Genomic DNA, 16,446 nt, shown 5'->3' with positions numbered 1-16,446 from the left:
GTCAAAAAATTCTTCCAGGTACGGCCAGGGATGTAGAAGGGTTGGCTAATCTTCCTAGCTACCAACCTCCTCGCTGGTGCTTGGTTCGGACATTTTGCTCGAGTTCTCTTGAGTCTCTGCCACGGACATCTTCGTAGGCTACATACGTCTGCTATTTCCTTGCTGGAGTTTGACATTATTTTGTGTCATGTGCAGGTGATGGATCACATATAAACCAATAGGGTGTCGGAATGGTATATGTTTATACTTCTCATCCAACCACAATCAAATTCACTCTATCCGGATGGCGCGTTTTTTCTGGATAGTTTTTTTGTGTGTGTGTTTTTTTGAACAATGACAAGCCGGAATGAAAACAAGCCGAACTGAAATTGGATTAACAAGGCTATTTGTACAGATAATTGCGTGAAAATGTAAGGAGTAGAAGTAGAAAGTCGGCTGAAAAATAATTACTTCAGTAAAGTATAGATACCCCAAATTTCTACTTAAGTAGCTAAGGTACCGAAGTATTTGTACTTCGTTACTTGACACCTCTGCTCTTAAGATGCACGCTGATATACAACCTCAAATCTAGGATCATCATCTCTGGTGAACCTTTTCTTGTATCTCAGAAGCCGATTTTTCTTGGCTGTTAAGATAAGATGTTTGTATGCTGTTTTGGAACCATGCTTTTCCTCAGGATGGTGAGTCTGTTGAAAGCAAAACAGAGTTGGCAGGAACACTTCCCATGCAGGAAAGCTCAGGGTTATCATGAAGCCCCATCAGTGAAGGGAGGAGAGCTTTGGGTTATCATGAAGCCCCATCATCAGTGAAGGGAGAAGAGCTCTGGGTTATCATGAAGACCCATCATCAGTGAAGGGAGGAGAGCTTTGGGTTATCATGAAGACCCATCATCAGTGAAGGGAGGAGAGCTCTGGGTTATCATGAAGACCCATCATCAGTGAAGGGAGGAGAGCTCTGGGTTATCATGAAGACCCATCATCAGTGAAGGAAGGAGAGCTCAGGGGTTGTGGGGGTGTGAAAAGGAAATCCCGGGGTCACAACTTCCTCTCTGCGTGTTTACCTAGTGCACCCACACACACTTCCTCCTAGTGCCTTCTCAGTCAGCACCCCACCCGGCTACGCAAGCACGATAATACATATGGTGTAACAACACACACACACAAAATATTTCTACTGTGGACATGCTAATTTGTTTCATAATATTGGATGGTCTCTGCCTTGCTTATGTACATAGGAAACCAGGTACTTTGTCTCATGGTTGGGAATTGATCTGACACGATCGATACCCGGTTCTGTAAGGACCCGGTTCCAAATTTCTCAAAACCCGAATATCAATAAGGTCCGAGCTTATCGAGACCAGGTAATATAATGTAACTTATGTCTCGAGAGACAAGTCATGTCATTTAAATCAAATCACTGGTGCACAAACATATATCGATTGTCTAATAAAATTACTAAATTCAATTGAATGGCCTGCCAAACGCCTTTAAACCAAAAGAAGAATGTAATTGGCTCATGCCCTACTTCACTACATTTGATTTCTCATGTTGTTGCTAGCTACGATGGCTGAACGTACTAAGCGGTCAAAGGCTTGGCTACATTTTAATAAAGCCAAAGATAAGGACGAAGTGACGTGTAATATATGATCGAAGAAAATTTCTTGTAAGGGGACGGGACACTACTGCAATGAATAAGCACCTCAACGTTGTGCATCAGCTAAAGGTAAAATGCAGTACATTCAACTGTCTTCGAGAAGCAACGGTACCAACTCCAGCTGCCGTTGCAGGACAATCCTCCTCAACCCAAGGTATGCACGGTGAGCGCTGTCAGCTCACCCCAACTGCGTAGCAATTATCCATCGTTGACAATAATAAGCCTCAAATATAGCTGCAAGCAGCGATGCGGGTTCCTCCGCAAAATGGCAAAATATTATAAACATGTACACTGTAGAAGATCGAGACTTGAACAACAAGAGAGCAAAACTACTTTGTTTGGCCAACAACAATAGGCTGAACAGGGATTTTAACTCATGAGCATAAAGTTACTAGTCAGTCTCTCTAGCCTCTCTGCTGCACACCAACTGCTGAGATTGTATGATTAGTAAGGGCTGAGTATTAACTTTTTATAGGATACTGAAACTCTTCTTGAGTTGATCTCTTTCCAGACAATGCACAACTAACAATAGTCATGTGGGCAACTGGGCTAGGGCAGCGCTCATGTGACAGTACAGCAGCCGACTCTCTGGTCCGATTAAACTACACAACATGCACAATCAGGGTGACCAACAAGATATTAACTAACAAACAGTAACATTACAAACATCTAACTGAACGAATACAACAACTGAAATCCCTCGCACGGCTGTTGTAACCAAACTATTTCCAAAAGTCTTTGCGTTTTTTGACATGTCGCACTGCATGCTGGGTACCCAAGGGTGCTGACGCTGATTATCTAGCTGTGCTCCGACTGCGTGATATGAGTATTAGTTTTTGGTCAGCTTTGGGACAAAGGTTAAGAAACGGTTGACATTTCAAGGTGAAATTGCGCATGGGATTTCAGAATGATGTCTGCCTGTTTAACTAAACAAGTAATCAAAATGATGACAGGCCAAAAGACTGTGCCTGGATTCAAACCTGTGACTTGCACTTTGTAGGACACCGTTTCAACCCATTGAGCTACCCTCAAGGATGAGAATACGTGGTCAGTTACTGTACAAAAAAAAGAAGCCGTTTCTCCTGTAGCACGGATTGTTCGATTCGGCCAAAGTTTAAACAGCTGTAATTCAATGATCTTTTGACATATCAAGGTGAAATTGCGCATGGTACTTCAGAACGATGTCATCCTGTTTAACTAAACAGATATTCAAATGTAAGACAGGCTCAACCACTGTGGCTGGATTCGAACCTACGACCTTATACTTAGCGGGTCACCGTCCCAGCCCATTGAGCTATTCTCAGTGTTGAATATTGTCATGTTCAGTTACTGTATGAAAAAGTAAGCTGTTTCTCCTGTGGTAAGCGTTGTTAGATTCAGCCAAGGTTGAAACAGCTCTAATTCAATCATATTTTGACATACCAAGGTGAAATTGTTTATGGTACTTCAGTGTGATGTCATCTTGAACCCTATTAGGTTTGAAAAACCATCATTCAAAATGACATTTGATTTAGTGACACAAACGTATTGAGGCAATGTGGACATTTACATAAGTACACCCCTTTCAGCCATTTTGTATTTGATTCAACTGTCTTAAGTAAAATTTCAATTTCAAGTCAATTAGAGCTTTGGTTCAAGAGAAGAGGAATTTTGAAGGTTTTCCCAAATTATCACTGTACAGGAAAATCCATCATGGCGGACCTTATGGGTCCTTGAGGCTTTTTTGTTCCTCATGAAAAATGAGCCATGAGCCAAGTTTCAGAAGAATTGGAGCAATGGGGTGGAAATGCCATCACTTTGAAAATCAGACTTTAGGGCGTGGCCTGTGGCGCCCCCTACAGTCGAAGGTGTCCCATATTTGGTGTGGGGGTACCCACTTGGATGTAGTATCAATGTGCCAAATTAGAAAATTTGTTACCAATAACATGTTGAGTTATTGTGGCGCAAGGAGAAGAAGATTAATAATAATAATAATAAAACTAACGAATACAATAGGTTCCCTCCTACCGGAGGAACCCTAATAATAAGAGCCAGGGCTGTACAGTGCAACTATTTCACTCGCATTTGCCCCTAAAATTTGATGTGTGCGCAAACCGGAAAGATTATTTACAAGCACAGTCAGTGTGTGAGTAAAGACTAGTCTCCCCTGCCCCGCTGCTGATCATTCAAAACATAGTCACCGGGAAGCATGGCTCTGTGGGCTGCTTAAGCATCTTGTTAAACAATATCAGAGACAGAACAAAATAGGGGTGAGATAAGGAAGGTTTGGGTTTGGTTAACTAGTCATTTAACTACAGTTAGGTCCATAAATATTTGGACATTGACACAATTTTCATCATTTTGGCTCTGTATACCACCACAATGGATTTGAAATGAAACAATCAAGATGTGCTTTAAGTGCAGACTTTCAGCTTTAATTTCAGGGTATTTACATCCAAATCAGGTGAACGGTGTAGGAATTACAATACATTTTATATGTGGCCCCCCCCTTTTTAAGGGACCAAAAGTAATTGGACAATTGGCTGCTCAGCTGTTCCATGGCCAGGTGTATGTTATTCCCTCATGGGAGTTCGTTATTTCATTGACAAGGAGCAGATAAAAGGTCTAGAGTTCATTTCAAGTATGGTATTTGTGTTTGGAATCTGTTGCTGTCAACTCTCAATATGAAGTCCAAAGAGCTGTCACCATCAGTGAAGCAAGCCATCGTTAGGCTGAAAAATCAAAACAAACCTATCAGAGAGATAGCAAAAACATTAGGTGTGGCCAAATCAACTGTTTGGTACATTCTTAAAAAGAAAGAACGCACTGGTGAGCTCAGCAACACCAAAAGACCCGGAAGACCACGGAAAACAACTGTGGTGGATGACAGAAGAATTCTTTCCCTGGTGAAGAAAAACCCCTTCACAACAGTTGGCCAGATCAAGAACACTCTCCAGGAGGTAGGCGTATCTGTGTCAAAGTCAAAAATTAAGAGAAGACTTCACCAGAGTAAATACAGAGGGTTCACCACAAGATGTAAACCATTGGTGAGTCTCAAAACAGGAAGACCAGATTAGAGTTTGCCAAAAAACATCTAAAAGAGCCTGTACAGTTCTGGAACAACATCCTATGGACAGATGAGACCAAGATCAACTTGTACCAGAATGATGGGAAGAGAAGAGTATGGAGAAGGGAAGGAACTGCTCATGATCCAAAGCATACCTCCTCATCAGTGAAGCATGGTGGAGGTAGTGTTATAGCGTGGGCATGTATGGCTGCCAATGGAACTGGTTCCCTTGTATTTATCGATGATGTGACTGCTGACAAAAGCAGTAGGATGAATTCTGAAGTGTTTCTGGCAATATTATCTGCTCAGATTCAGCCAAATGCTTCAGAACTCATAGGACGGCGCTTCACAGTGCAGATGGACAATGACCCGAAGCATACTGCGAAAGCAACCAAAGAGTTTTTTAAGGCAAACAAGTGGAATGTTCTGCAATGGCCAAGTCAATCACCTGACCTAAATCCAATTGAGCATGCATTTCACTTGCTAAAGACAAAACTGAAGGGAAAATGCCCCAAGAACAAGCAGGAACTGAAGACAGTTGCAGTAGAGGCCTGGCAGAGCATCACCAGGGACGAAACCCAGCGTCTGGTGATGTCTATCGGTTCCAGACTTCAGGCTGTCATTGACTGCAAAGGATTTGCAACCAAGTATTAAAAGTGACAATTAGATTTATGATTATGTTAGTTTGTCCAATTATTTTTGGTCCCTTAAAAAGGGGGGGGCCACATATAAAATGTGTTGTAATTCCTACACCGTTCACCTGATTTGGATGCAAATACCCTGAAATTAAAGCTGAAAGTCTGCACTTAAAGCACATCTTGATTGTTTCATTTCAAATCCATTGTGGTGGTATACAGAGCCAAAATGATGAAAATTGTGTCAATGTCCAAATATTTATGGACCTAACTGTATATCAAGTGCCTTTTGTTGAAACGTGTTAAACTTTTCATAAAGTTTTGAACAATGACGGCTTGTCAATGTCACTTTTTGACAACCAACCAATCACAGTCATTTATACTAGTTACTTATCCAGGTTGTGGATAGTACATCTGTAGTGGACAATTGTAGATTTAGCCAGAGCCAGGATCCATTGTGCCAATATGTGCTCCTTTTATCCAGCCTCCTCCTGAGAGCAACACGTTCCCCTTGTTCTATTTGACATCTGTTTTACTTAAGTTATTGTTATAAATGTTGTTCAGTAATCTTGTTTACATAAAGTGTGACGTGGGTTTTGTGGGTGCTGCTATATGTTTAACATTTGCCAAATTCATTCATTTAGATGGTGGTTAGTTTAAGCTCACCCCAGAAAAGTATCGATAGTGGAATCGATTAAAGACTCGGATCGTTAAGCAGTCTCGAAAATGGTATCGATATCGATAAAAATGTACGATCCCCATCCCTACACACGAAATGCATCAACATGTTCCTTAAGCCTGTCAAGCAGTGTTTGCCAGCGCGACAAAAATAGACTAGTCCAAGTCCCCTTCATTTATTACGCTTTTTCCATCCAGGGCATGGCGGGAGTTGGGCCTTTTAAAAATAGAAACCTGTTATTTGGCTTCCAAATCGATCGACTAAGAGGGCTTCAAGCTGAGCCCAATGTCTCTTTGAGGTAGCAGGCAGATACGCATCAGATTTGCACTTTCAGATGAGGTTCCAGGTACAAAAAAAACCCCACAAAAATAGCTCTGGGTAGAAATGGAGTATGTTCACGTGAACTTCACTCTGTCTGTGAAAATGTGTCTCCTCTCAGATGGTTGACAGACACATTTGTGGACTTTCACTCACCAGTATAGTCATCTGATGCCGATGTGATTTCATTTAAAACAGACAGCTGTCATATCCTTCAGCGCTACAATGTGAACATTGTGAGATAGGCTAGTCACAGGAGGCTGTTTTAACATCCAGATAGTTGCAGTGCAGGCTTCTTGTTTCCTCTCATAAGCACAGTGGGAATTTTGTCAGAAGTTGAATTAGTCTACAAGGCACTCGCCAGCTCTCAATAGACTGTTTAATTCTGCTTTCACTACAAGCAATTGTATGTCATTCTCCCTTTTGTCAGGAAGTCATAGTCTATTGACGGATGTGACAAACACGGTGCATCCGACAAGGCTAAGTAATGTGATGAGGGTGTGCCGTGAGGAAAACTGTCTCTGCTTCGTGCCACACAGGTCAGAGGTGAAGTTCAAATCAGGACGCTCCACAGCTGTGTTCAATCCCCCCTGTGGTGCAGCACTGTACGGCGCTAATTGAATATTGACCCAGGCCTCAGGCACTCACTATGGCTGAATACCCACAAGGGGCCACGTGTCAATGTCGTGAAATGCCACCCATCGCCACAAACTACCAAAAATATTTTTTACGCACGTTTGAGACAACCCTGTGGCCTTCCACAAAGTGTTGGGCTGGGAGAAGATGGCAGGTCTGGAAGGGTCTTCAGTGGAATGGTAGCAACCCTGCCATCCTGGTGTTAGGGTTAGCAGCCTGCTGCTGCCAGCTGCCCTGCTGCCAAGAGCACTTCTAGTGGAACCATTCATCACACACTGCTGGAAATAAATGCTCTGTGTCAGTCCTATCCCTTAACAGAGCCAACAGGGATGCATGCATGTTAAATAACAGTTTAACACTGGAATATGATACGATTTGATTATGTTCAGTAGGCTATTTGTTTTTTTTTGTGTATTTGATGCCTGCCATGCGTTGGAACATTTTATTTGTTTGTTTGGTATAAAGGTTGATGCCAAATCTTTTTATACTGTGCTCTTCTGTTCCTGGGTTTTCTATGTGTGTTTTGTATGTGATCAACTATGCAGCCGGTACACTGAAAAAATACGTCCTTGACGGTTTGCTTGTTAACCAACTACGAGTGACGTTGAGTGACTACGAGTGACGTCGAGTGACTACGAGTGACTAAATTATGCTCTTTCTCCTTCTCTGCCCCTATATCTCTCCTGACACTCCCTATTTCTCTCTTTGTCTCTCCCTCCCTCCCTCCTCCTGGTGTTTGTCTTTGCAGCTCCTGGAGCTGTTTGACAGCGAGGACCCCCGAGAGAGGGACTTCCTGAAGACAGTCCTGCATCGGATCTACGGGAAGTTCCTGGGCTTGCGAGCATTCATCAGGAAACAGATCAACAACATTTTCTTGCGGTGAGCTGCGTAAAACTTTTTATTGTAGGGACTGATGTTGGGGCTGTGTCTGTAAGTCACATGGCAGCATCCATCTAGCTGCAGGTGGAGCCTGCCTTCAGCTCAGCCTTTGGGAGGGTCAGGCAGGTTGAACCATCCCTGTTCTTCTCCTCTCTGTCCTCCAGCTCTCCTGCCACCCTGCTCCTCCCTGCTCTCTCTGCTCCTCTCTCTGTCTTTGGCCTGCTGGGTAGAAAGCGAGCAGAGCTGTGAGCGTTTCCTCTGCAGCTTTCACAGCTAGATAGACATGACAGGAGTGTAGATCAGAGCCAAGCACATCTGCTGTCATGTACGCTTGAAATTCCTTTAGGTCAGAGGGTCTGGAGTCACACAGGGGGCTCTCACTGGAAAAGTTACAGACTTCACACATGCGCTCTGACATTGCGTCATGGGTGGGACATCACACAGCGTGATGTCCCATCCCCCCCAACCATTTGCTCAGGCTTTCTGAGCTGCACATTGCACCTAAAGATGACCATGAGTATAACAGCTCTGGAGAGCAGACTTATTTCAGACTCAAATTAATTTTATCATCACCATGGAAAACACAAATACTTTAAGCACCAGCTATTTTGTTACTTTGATACACACACAAGGACGAAATGTCAGAAATATGAATTAAGGATGTTTTTATTTCAACTAGAATTTTCCTCTACTCCAACAGAATGTTGTGAGAAACACATTTTATCAAGTTCTGTTTTCTACCAGAGAAACAAGTGATCTGTTCTGATCTCCCAGTCATACCAGAACAGATCTGATAAGCCAGCATTTATCCCATCCTGTCATGTCAATACTGTCTATTAGGCGCTAGGTAGGTTGAGGAAGGCTACTGAGTTGAAAGCTGATGGTGCACAGGCATTGTTATCTCTAAATGCACTTTCACAGATAATTTTCATTTCCTAATTAATAGAGAGGCAAGAAACATATGGTTTGTGTTAGTGGAAACTAGTAGTCAGTCCCTAAGGCATGCAGGTCTATGCAGCTCTAGGTTTCGCTAAGCAACTTGGGCTGGTTGCTGGAGACTAAAGTCCAGCATTGTATCTACAAATGTCTGTATTTTGCGGGTTAGGGACAGGGGCGTGTATCATATGTGTTGAGGCCTTAACAGTGGCCCACTTTGTCCCCATCTCTGTCCAATAAAGCTAAAAAAGGCCAAAAATATATATTTTAAAAAGGGCTGTGTTTTGCCATCAGCTGAGGGCAGAAAGTAGTAAAAAATATATATAATAATACGGCCACCAGTTAAGTGGTGTAGAAGACAATGGATGTGCCTCCTCCAACCATCTGCTGCCGGGGTTTAAAATAGAAGCTGGGCCTGGTGCAGCCTGGTACTGCCTCCAGAGCTGCCTGGGCTGGCCCACATAGGTTTCCCACCTCAGCCAGGCTGTCTGCGACAAATGAGGTATGGAGTTAGTTGCCCTACAGTGACTAAACATACAGTATTTCATTTTTGGGGATGTGGGGGGATTTATGCATTTAAATATTCAACTCATTCAGACTCAGGGTTGAATCCCCAGTTTCACTATCCCACTTAGCGCTGGCAGCCATACGTGCGCTGCTGTTTCTTGCGGATGTGTGTTTGTGGAAAGGCTGCAGGTGTGTTTGCGTTCTCATGCGTCTTTCTGTCTCCTGCAGGTTCATCTACGAGACAGACCACTTCAACGGAGTGGCCGAGCTGCTGGAGATCCTGGGGAGGTGAGTCTGCGTCTCACAGCGCTGCTTAATCACACAGACTGCACACACATGGTGCCATGTCAACATTGGAGCTCAATTGACCTTTTACGTAAGCCACGACCACCTTAGTTACCGTTGTTAGTCCGTCAAGCGTTACTTCTTTGTATAGTGTACCACTGTTATACTGCTGTATCAGTAGCATACTGTACCGGTCAGTGTAAGTGATTCTTTTTGGAGTGATACCTCCAGATTGAGGGGAAACGGATTGCAATATGCAGTGGATATATTCAGAATATTCAAATCAACAAGAAAGGGGACATATCAATAATTAAAGCAAAGCATACTGTACTACACTACAGTAGTACTAGCAGAGGGTCAAGGTTAAATCAGAGCCTGTTTAAGGAGAGCCTGTCCACTCCCTAATAAGCCCCATGTACCGAATTTGGTTGCAGTTCCACCAGAGTTCCACTGGGGGTGATCGTGAGCGAGTGCATGCTGAATGGGAGTCTATGGAGCTAAATGGCTAAATTTGTCTCTTTCACCTGATTGTCGTTGAGAAATCTCAGATTTGGTTGTAGTTTTTGCATGTTCAACATGGATTATAGGTCGAAACTTGAATGAACGAGTACTTATGTCCTTTCGATTTCTTACAGGATGAGTCATTGTTGCCCATAACACGCTAGCATTCTGCTAATGAATGCTGATTGGTTAGTGAAGGACTGACTACGACCAGAGATCCCGCTTGATGGCATCCGAAGCAGAAGCAGAATGTCAGAGCATTAGCAACATTAGCAAGCCAAAACTCTTTCTAGCATGTGTATTGACAGGGAGAGCCTAACCTGTCAGTTGTGTTGTCGATGCCTTGAGAGAAAAAAGGAAGTGACCAGAGCTTGCCGTAAAGCAGTATATCTGGCGGATGTGTATGACGTCATTGACATTTTAAAAGGCTTTTTAGAACAGAAAGTCAAAAAAAAAAAAATTGCCTCCCCTTTCGAATTCAGATTTCAAATTACTAGACAAAAAATTATATCCTGAGAAAAGTGAATTTTGAGGGGTATAGCTCCATAGACCTCCATTAATTCTGCACTCGCTCGTTAGTTCCTTCATATGGAACTATAGTGGAACTGCAACCAGTTCAGAACCCGGAAGTTTCCCGAGTGGCAGTTCTCCCCATATTAGACATTCTCTGGTTAAACTGCTTCAGTGATTAAAATCAATTCGTAATTGGTTGTTATGGCCAGTGTTGTGCCTGAACGCGTTCATTGAACGAAAGTTCATGAACTCGTTCATAATTTTGGTGAACGTGAACTGAACGTACTGTATTACTGCCTGATGAACGATACTGTGAACGTGTTCATTCTGGTGTCTGTGAACGGCACGTTCACTCTTTTTAAATTTGTTCAATAAGGTGCCAGATTTCTAGAGACTTCCAAGCGAAAAACACACCATTGACAGTACTGTATCCAGGGTTGCCCAACCAGTCAATCGCTGCGTGTGCTTTCTTCTACTGTCTATGCCTGCTGGCAAGTGTGAGAGCGCCGAAGTTGCGTAGAGGCCGAGAGCGGTATTGCAGACAGATAGAGATTTCAATCTGGCAACGGCAGCCACCAGTGTCGCACCGCCGCACCGTCTGTGGTTCTATATGGGCTGTGGAAATAATTTAGAAAAATTATAGCCCGCAACATATTGAAAAAAAGAACTGAACTAGTTCATTTTTTGGAGCTGTGAACTTAGTTCAAAATTATGAATTATGAACTATGAACTGAACTAGTTCATTTTAAAATTTGTGAACTATGAACTAAACTAGTTCATGTAGAAAGTGAACTTTCCCAACACTGGTTATGGCGTCATGTTCAAGTTTATAATCTACGATTCCGAATTCAAGTAGGCAATGTGAAGTTTCCAGCACACTTATTTGATCTAATTTAATGCGCAACACTTGAACGGGGGCTTATTACTTGAAAGAGGAATTATTTACTGTGTTGTCTCAGTTACACTATCAGGGCTTGGAAATACTGTGACTTGCTAAAGTAGGCAAATGGCTAGTAGAACATAACATTTCATAATCATTTTAGTAAATCAAACAGCTGCAAGACCCAGTGAAATGTTATACAGCTAGCAAACTAACGTTAGCTAGCATCGCTAACGACATTGGCTAACTCAACTTCGATAGGCTATCCTCAGTATTTGCAAGCTGGCCAGTGCAAGTAACATGGAATTTTATTTTGTTAGTTTTAACTTGTCCAGTGGGGCAAGTCAATTTCTCTTCCACTTGCCCTACAAAAAAATCCACTTGTCCCGGACTGGTTGCAGTTCCACTCGAGGTTCCATATGAGGGCGCTCACAGGCGAGTGCAGAATGAAGGGAGGTCTATGGAGCTATACCCCTCAATCCACTTTTCTCAGGATATCATTTTTGTCTAGTAAGTTGAATGTTGCATTTGAAAGGGAAGGCAAAGAAAATGCACACTGCTAGGTGTTAAAAAAAAATTAAGTCGCTTTTTTGTTATAAAAAGCTTTTTAAAATGTCAATGACGTCATATAATCAGCATTCATTAACAGAATGCTAGCGTGTTATGGGCAACAATGACTCACCCTGTAAGAAATCGAAAGGACATAAGTACTCGTTCATTCAACTTTTCAACCTATAATCCATGTTGACCATGCAAAAACTACAATCAAATCTGAGATTTCTCAACGACAATCAGACAAATTTAGCCGTCTAGGTCCATGGACTCCCATTCATTTTGCACTCGCCCTCAATCACCCCCAGTGGAACTCTCGGTGGAACTGCAACCAAATTCTGTACAATGGGGCTTGGAGTGGACAGGCTCTCCGTAGACGGGCTCAGATAGTACCTACTTTTTGGTGGCCAAGCAGCGAAGCAGCGGAGCCACTTAAGTGTTTCTACCTTTTCTTACTATTATTATTATTATTACACATCTTCTCCCATTGGAGTCTATGGCAGCCCCGAGAATCGTATGGTAACATACGGTCCGAACACAAGCTCTTCTCCTGTCTGGCCCCCCAATGGTGGAATCAACTCCCCACCTCCATCAGAGACACTGACTGTCTCCCCACCTTAAAGAAAAGGCTCAAGACGCACTTGTTCCGGGAGTACAACGGTACTTAGGATGATTTGCTGGACCTGATGTTAGTTTCCTCCAGGATCACAAATGACTCTTATTGAGAGACTCGTTGCTCTTGTTGGTTAGTTGTAACTGATTTAAAATTCTTGTACTCGCTGTGAAATATATTATTGTTGCTTGCTTTCTACAGGTACACTCTTGCACTTTTGAGGTTCATGTTGTTTAATTGGGTGTGCTCAAGCCTTCGGCGAGAGCATTCCAAGTATTGTTCTTTGAATCTTTATTCAACTTCTTCATATTCTTCAATTTTTTCCTTGACACCTTTCAGCTCTTTCAAATATTCAGGTATTAAAACCCTTCTGCTATCAAAAAATTCAGCAGTTTTAGGCTGTGGGTGCTATGACTTTTAAGCTTTGTACCCCTTATGCTTGAATTAATATAAATCAATATTCATAATATTTTTACATGGTTATCCAATGGAGTTTTTTTTCCAAATCCTCTCAATCCTCTTAACCCGTTAAGGAGTAGCGTCACACATATGTGATCGTTCGAAAGCGGGCCCCACAGAGTACCGTCACATGTGTGATTCTGAACATTCCAACCGACTATTTTCCGATAGACAAAAACTATATGACAAACGCTATAGTATGGCTTCAAAATTTACAATTAGGAGGCTAACAAGTAATACTAGCAGGTAGTAGCATTGCTACGAGTATTATGCTAGGTTGCTAGGTAACGGAAGCTAACTAAAGCTAGCTAGCTTCCGTTTTGGAAAAATAACTCTGGTGGAAGCGTCGGTAATATTTAGAACTCACTCCTTAAAAGGTTAAACTTCTTCAACTTTCAAATCCTTCTTCTTCCTCAATATTTCAGCTACAGCCACCATTTAAACTTTAAAATGTTGACAAAACCCTAAACTATCTATTCACTGATTATGTTTCGCGAGTTTTTCAAACCGTTTCTGAGATTTACATGGGTGTGTATGTGAGAGCCTAGAGTGCTGACTGACGCCTGGGACACACTACCTGCGATCTGCTGCGAAGCGCCTGGAAGCGCCGCCTTTTTTCTTTCGGCGCCCATGTTATCAAATGGGGCCGACCACACTGGCTGCGAAGGGCTGCAAAGCGCCGCGATTGCCTGCGATCTGCAGCGATCGTTTCGGCAGCTGGTCGAATATTTTCGCAAGACGCTTGCGAAATCGGCTGCAGGATGATAGAATACACCATATTAGTTGATATATTTGAATACAAAAACATGTTAATATTTTACTACATTAATTGTAGAGCACGGTGAACATTTGTAAAGTTGTAGACTTTATCATTGTTTTTGTTATATTACTTTGGAGGCCTACGTACAATATTAACTCTATATAAAAACCTAACTGCACAATGTTGGTAACGAACGGCCGTTCCATGTGGTTACCCTGATAAAAAAGAATGAAAATAAATGGATTGATCTGTTGACCCATCATGCTCATAGTTGTTTTGTTTGTTTGAGAGAAACGAGTTGTCACGCATTGCACACAACACACACGCAAGCAGACATAGTCTACCGAGAGAGAACCCCCAAGTCGATTTTGAAAATCAGCGAGAAATTCAAGGAGATGGACGACATTAAATTATTTCTCTAAGTTGAAAGGGAGTTGTATGACCCCCAGCACCAATTTTACAAGGACAACGTAGAGAAGGATCAATGTTGGGATGCTGTTGGGGCGGCCGTTGGAATAACACGTTACCCAAATATAGCCTATGCCATGTTTATGTACCATGTCAGTGAAAAAGGAAAGTTCAGAGTAGCTGAAAGGCTTGATGACCGTTGCGGAGAAATGCGCATCTGGTGTGAACAGCTTTTGCTCAGTCGTAGCCGATCGTGGCGCTGCACGGCGCGTCCAGGCGCTTCGCAGCCACTGTGTCCCAGGCGTGAAACGCTACAGTTGAGAGGAGCTTCAAAATCTTTCTAGTTCGTCAGCATTACCACAATTTTCACTCATGCTTCAATTTTGGATCAAAAGATAGCTAATTTTGTGCTGGTCGTAGACAGTTGTCTCTGGAATCCAACAGACTTACACATTTGTTCAGAGCCCCACGAGAGTGAGACAAAGTCCAACTCTCGCCCCATAGAGACCAATGCAAATCTGGTGACAAATTTCTCAGAGAAAGCAGAAGGTACACGTTTTTGAAACTGCCGGTAGAGTCGTATTTCTGACCGCACAGACGTATAAAGGATATCTCTGGTTTCGGCAGAGTCTTGGATCTCGGAAAATATCCTTATTTTTTGGATTGGACGTATAGTTTTGCGTCTAGGTTAACTTGTTTGAGGTGTGGTGCTAGGTAAATGTATGTTATTCTCTCTGCCCAGCTCGTTAGCGATCACAGCTGCGCCATCATCGTGGCAACCACACAGACACGCACCACTCAGTCTCTCACACAGGTGATTGGTATTAGCTTATTAGTGGAGTCACAAGACGGAGCTATTCAGTCAACTCGTTTCATTAAAAGACTAAGAGCACTACTACACAACTACTACCACTACTGATGCTACTCGTGCTGCTACTACTACTGCACCTGCTGCTATATCTTATGTCACTACTACAACTATTAATTCAGCAGATGCTGCTAATATCTCTTTTACTACTATTGCTAATGGAACTGTTTTATTCTACTACGCCACTGATACTACTGTATCTGCTACTGCTATTACTATCCCAACTATAATTTCAACTACTAAAACGAATATTCTACTACTTCTACAGTTTAACAGTTCAGCTTTCAGCATCTCCCGCATTGTATTTCAGCTCTTAGCATTGTTAGATGATGCAGTTCAGCTTCCATACTGCCTCTTTTGTGTGACTCACACATTTTTTACATTCATTTTAGCTTTCAGCTAACTGGTATTTTCTCATTTCTGTATTTTCTGCAATTTTACAAAATTTCAGCTTTCAGAATCAGAATGGGTTTTATTCACCATGAAAGTTTGCATAGACAAGGAATTTGCTTTGGCAGGAAGGTGCAAACAATAAACATATAGGAATCTAAACTTTAAATATGAGGACTAACTATACTAAGGGTACATAACTAGCAATACTAAGTGGAATTAGAATTAAAATAAACTATACAATAAAATGTCAAATAAAATATAAGTTGAAGTAATTTACATCATAAAAATACAAAAAATACTAATATTACAAAAAATACAAATGGTACAGCATTCTAACACATTTTCTGCAGGAAATGCACTTTCTAGTTATTGTTTCTTTTCACACCCCTAAGGATCCCTCAATATTTGGACTACATAGACAACGTCGTTGTCAAAGGGTTCGTCTTGGTAGCGATTGCGTTGCTTGTATTTTTATTTACGTTCCGTTGCCTGGTTTAAGTTGAAATTAAGTTTTTGTGGAGACAAGTGAAGCTAACGGTGGCTAACTTGCTAGCCACAGTCACTGACGTTACTAACGTCACGAAAACACGCGTGACTACCTGTAGCAGAGCATTCGTTTAGCAGCTCCTTAACTTCTGGGAGATGACTAGGCTAACTATAGCTTTACTGCAAGGCAGCTGCAGAAACTCCACAAGCAAAGAGGCCAGGGTGATAACTATTTACTCATTTTACTTTGTGATATGAAACACAATTCTGAAGTGTAATGTCCAATATAAGCTGAAGGAAGTACATCTACTTTCGGAAACAGTAGTCTACTATTTCACTGAAGCATTAGCATCATGACATTAGCCTCTGTTGCCCGGGCAACACATACTACAGCGGTCTATGCATCTGTTTTCAATCGTTAAAGGTCACATGACATGCT

General features: G+C 42.2%; 1 protein-coding gene across 1 annotated transcript in view; it reads left to right on the top strand.

Moving 5' to 3' along the window:
* The window catches only part of ppp2r5a (protein phosphatase 2, regulatory subunit B', alpha isoform), a 94,701-nt gene that overhangs the window by 64,701 nt on the left and 13,554 nt on the right, over positions 1 to 16,446 (top strand). Inside the window, exons 5-6 of the mRNA XM_062468327.1 lie at positions 7,716 to 7,846; positions 9,518 to 9,577. Coding sequence (XP_062324311.1) covers positions 7,716 to 7,846; positions 9,518 to 9,577 — 191 coding nt within the window. The remainder of the gene's footprint in view (positions 1 to 7,715; positions 7,847 to 9,517; positions 9,578 to 16,446) is intronic.

Source organism: Osmerus eperlanus, chromosome 8 (genome assembly GCF_963692335.1).
Source record: "Osmerus eperlanus chromosome 8, fOsmEpe2.1, whole genome shotgun sequence".
NCBI classification, from domain to species: domain Eukaryota; kingdom Metazoa; phylum Chordata; class Actinopteri; order Osmeriformes; family Osmeridae; genus Osmerus; species Osmerus eperlanus.
This window is presented reverse-complemented; position numbering and strand designations above follow the sequence as displayed.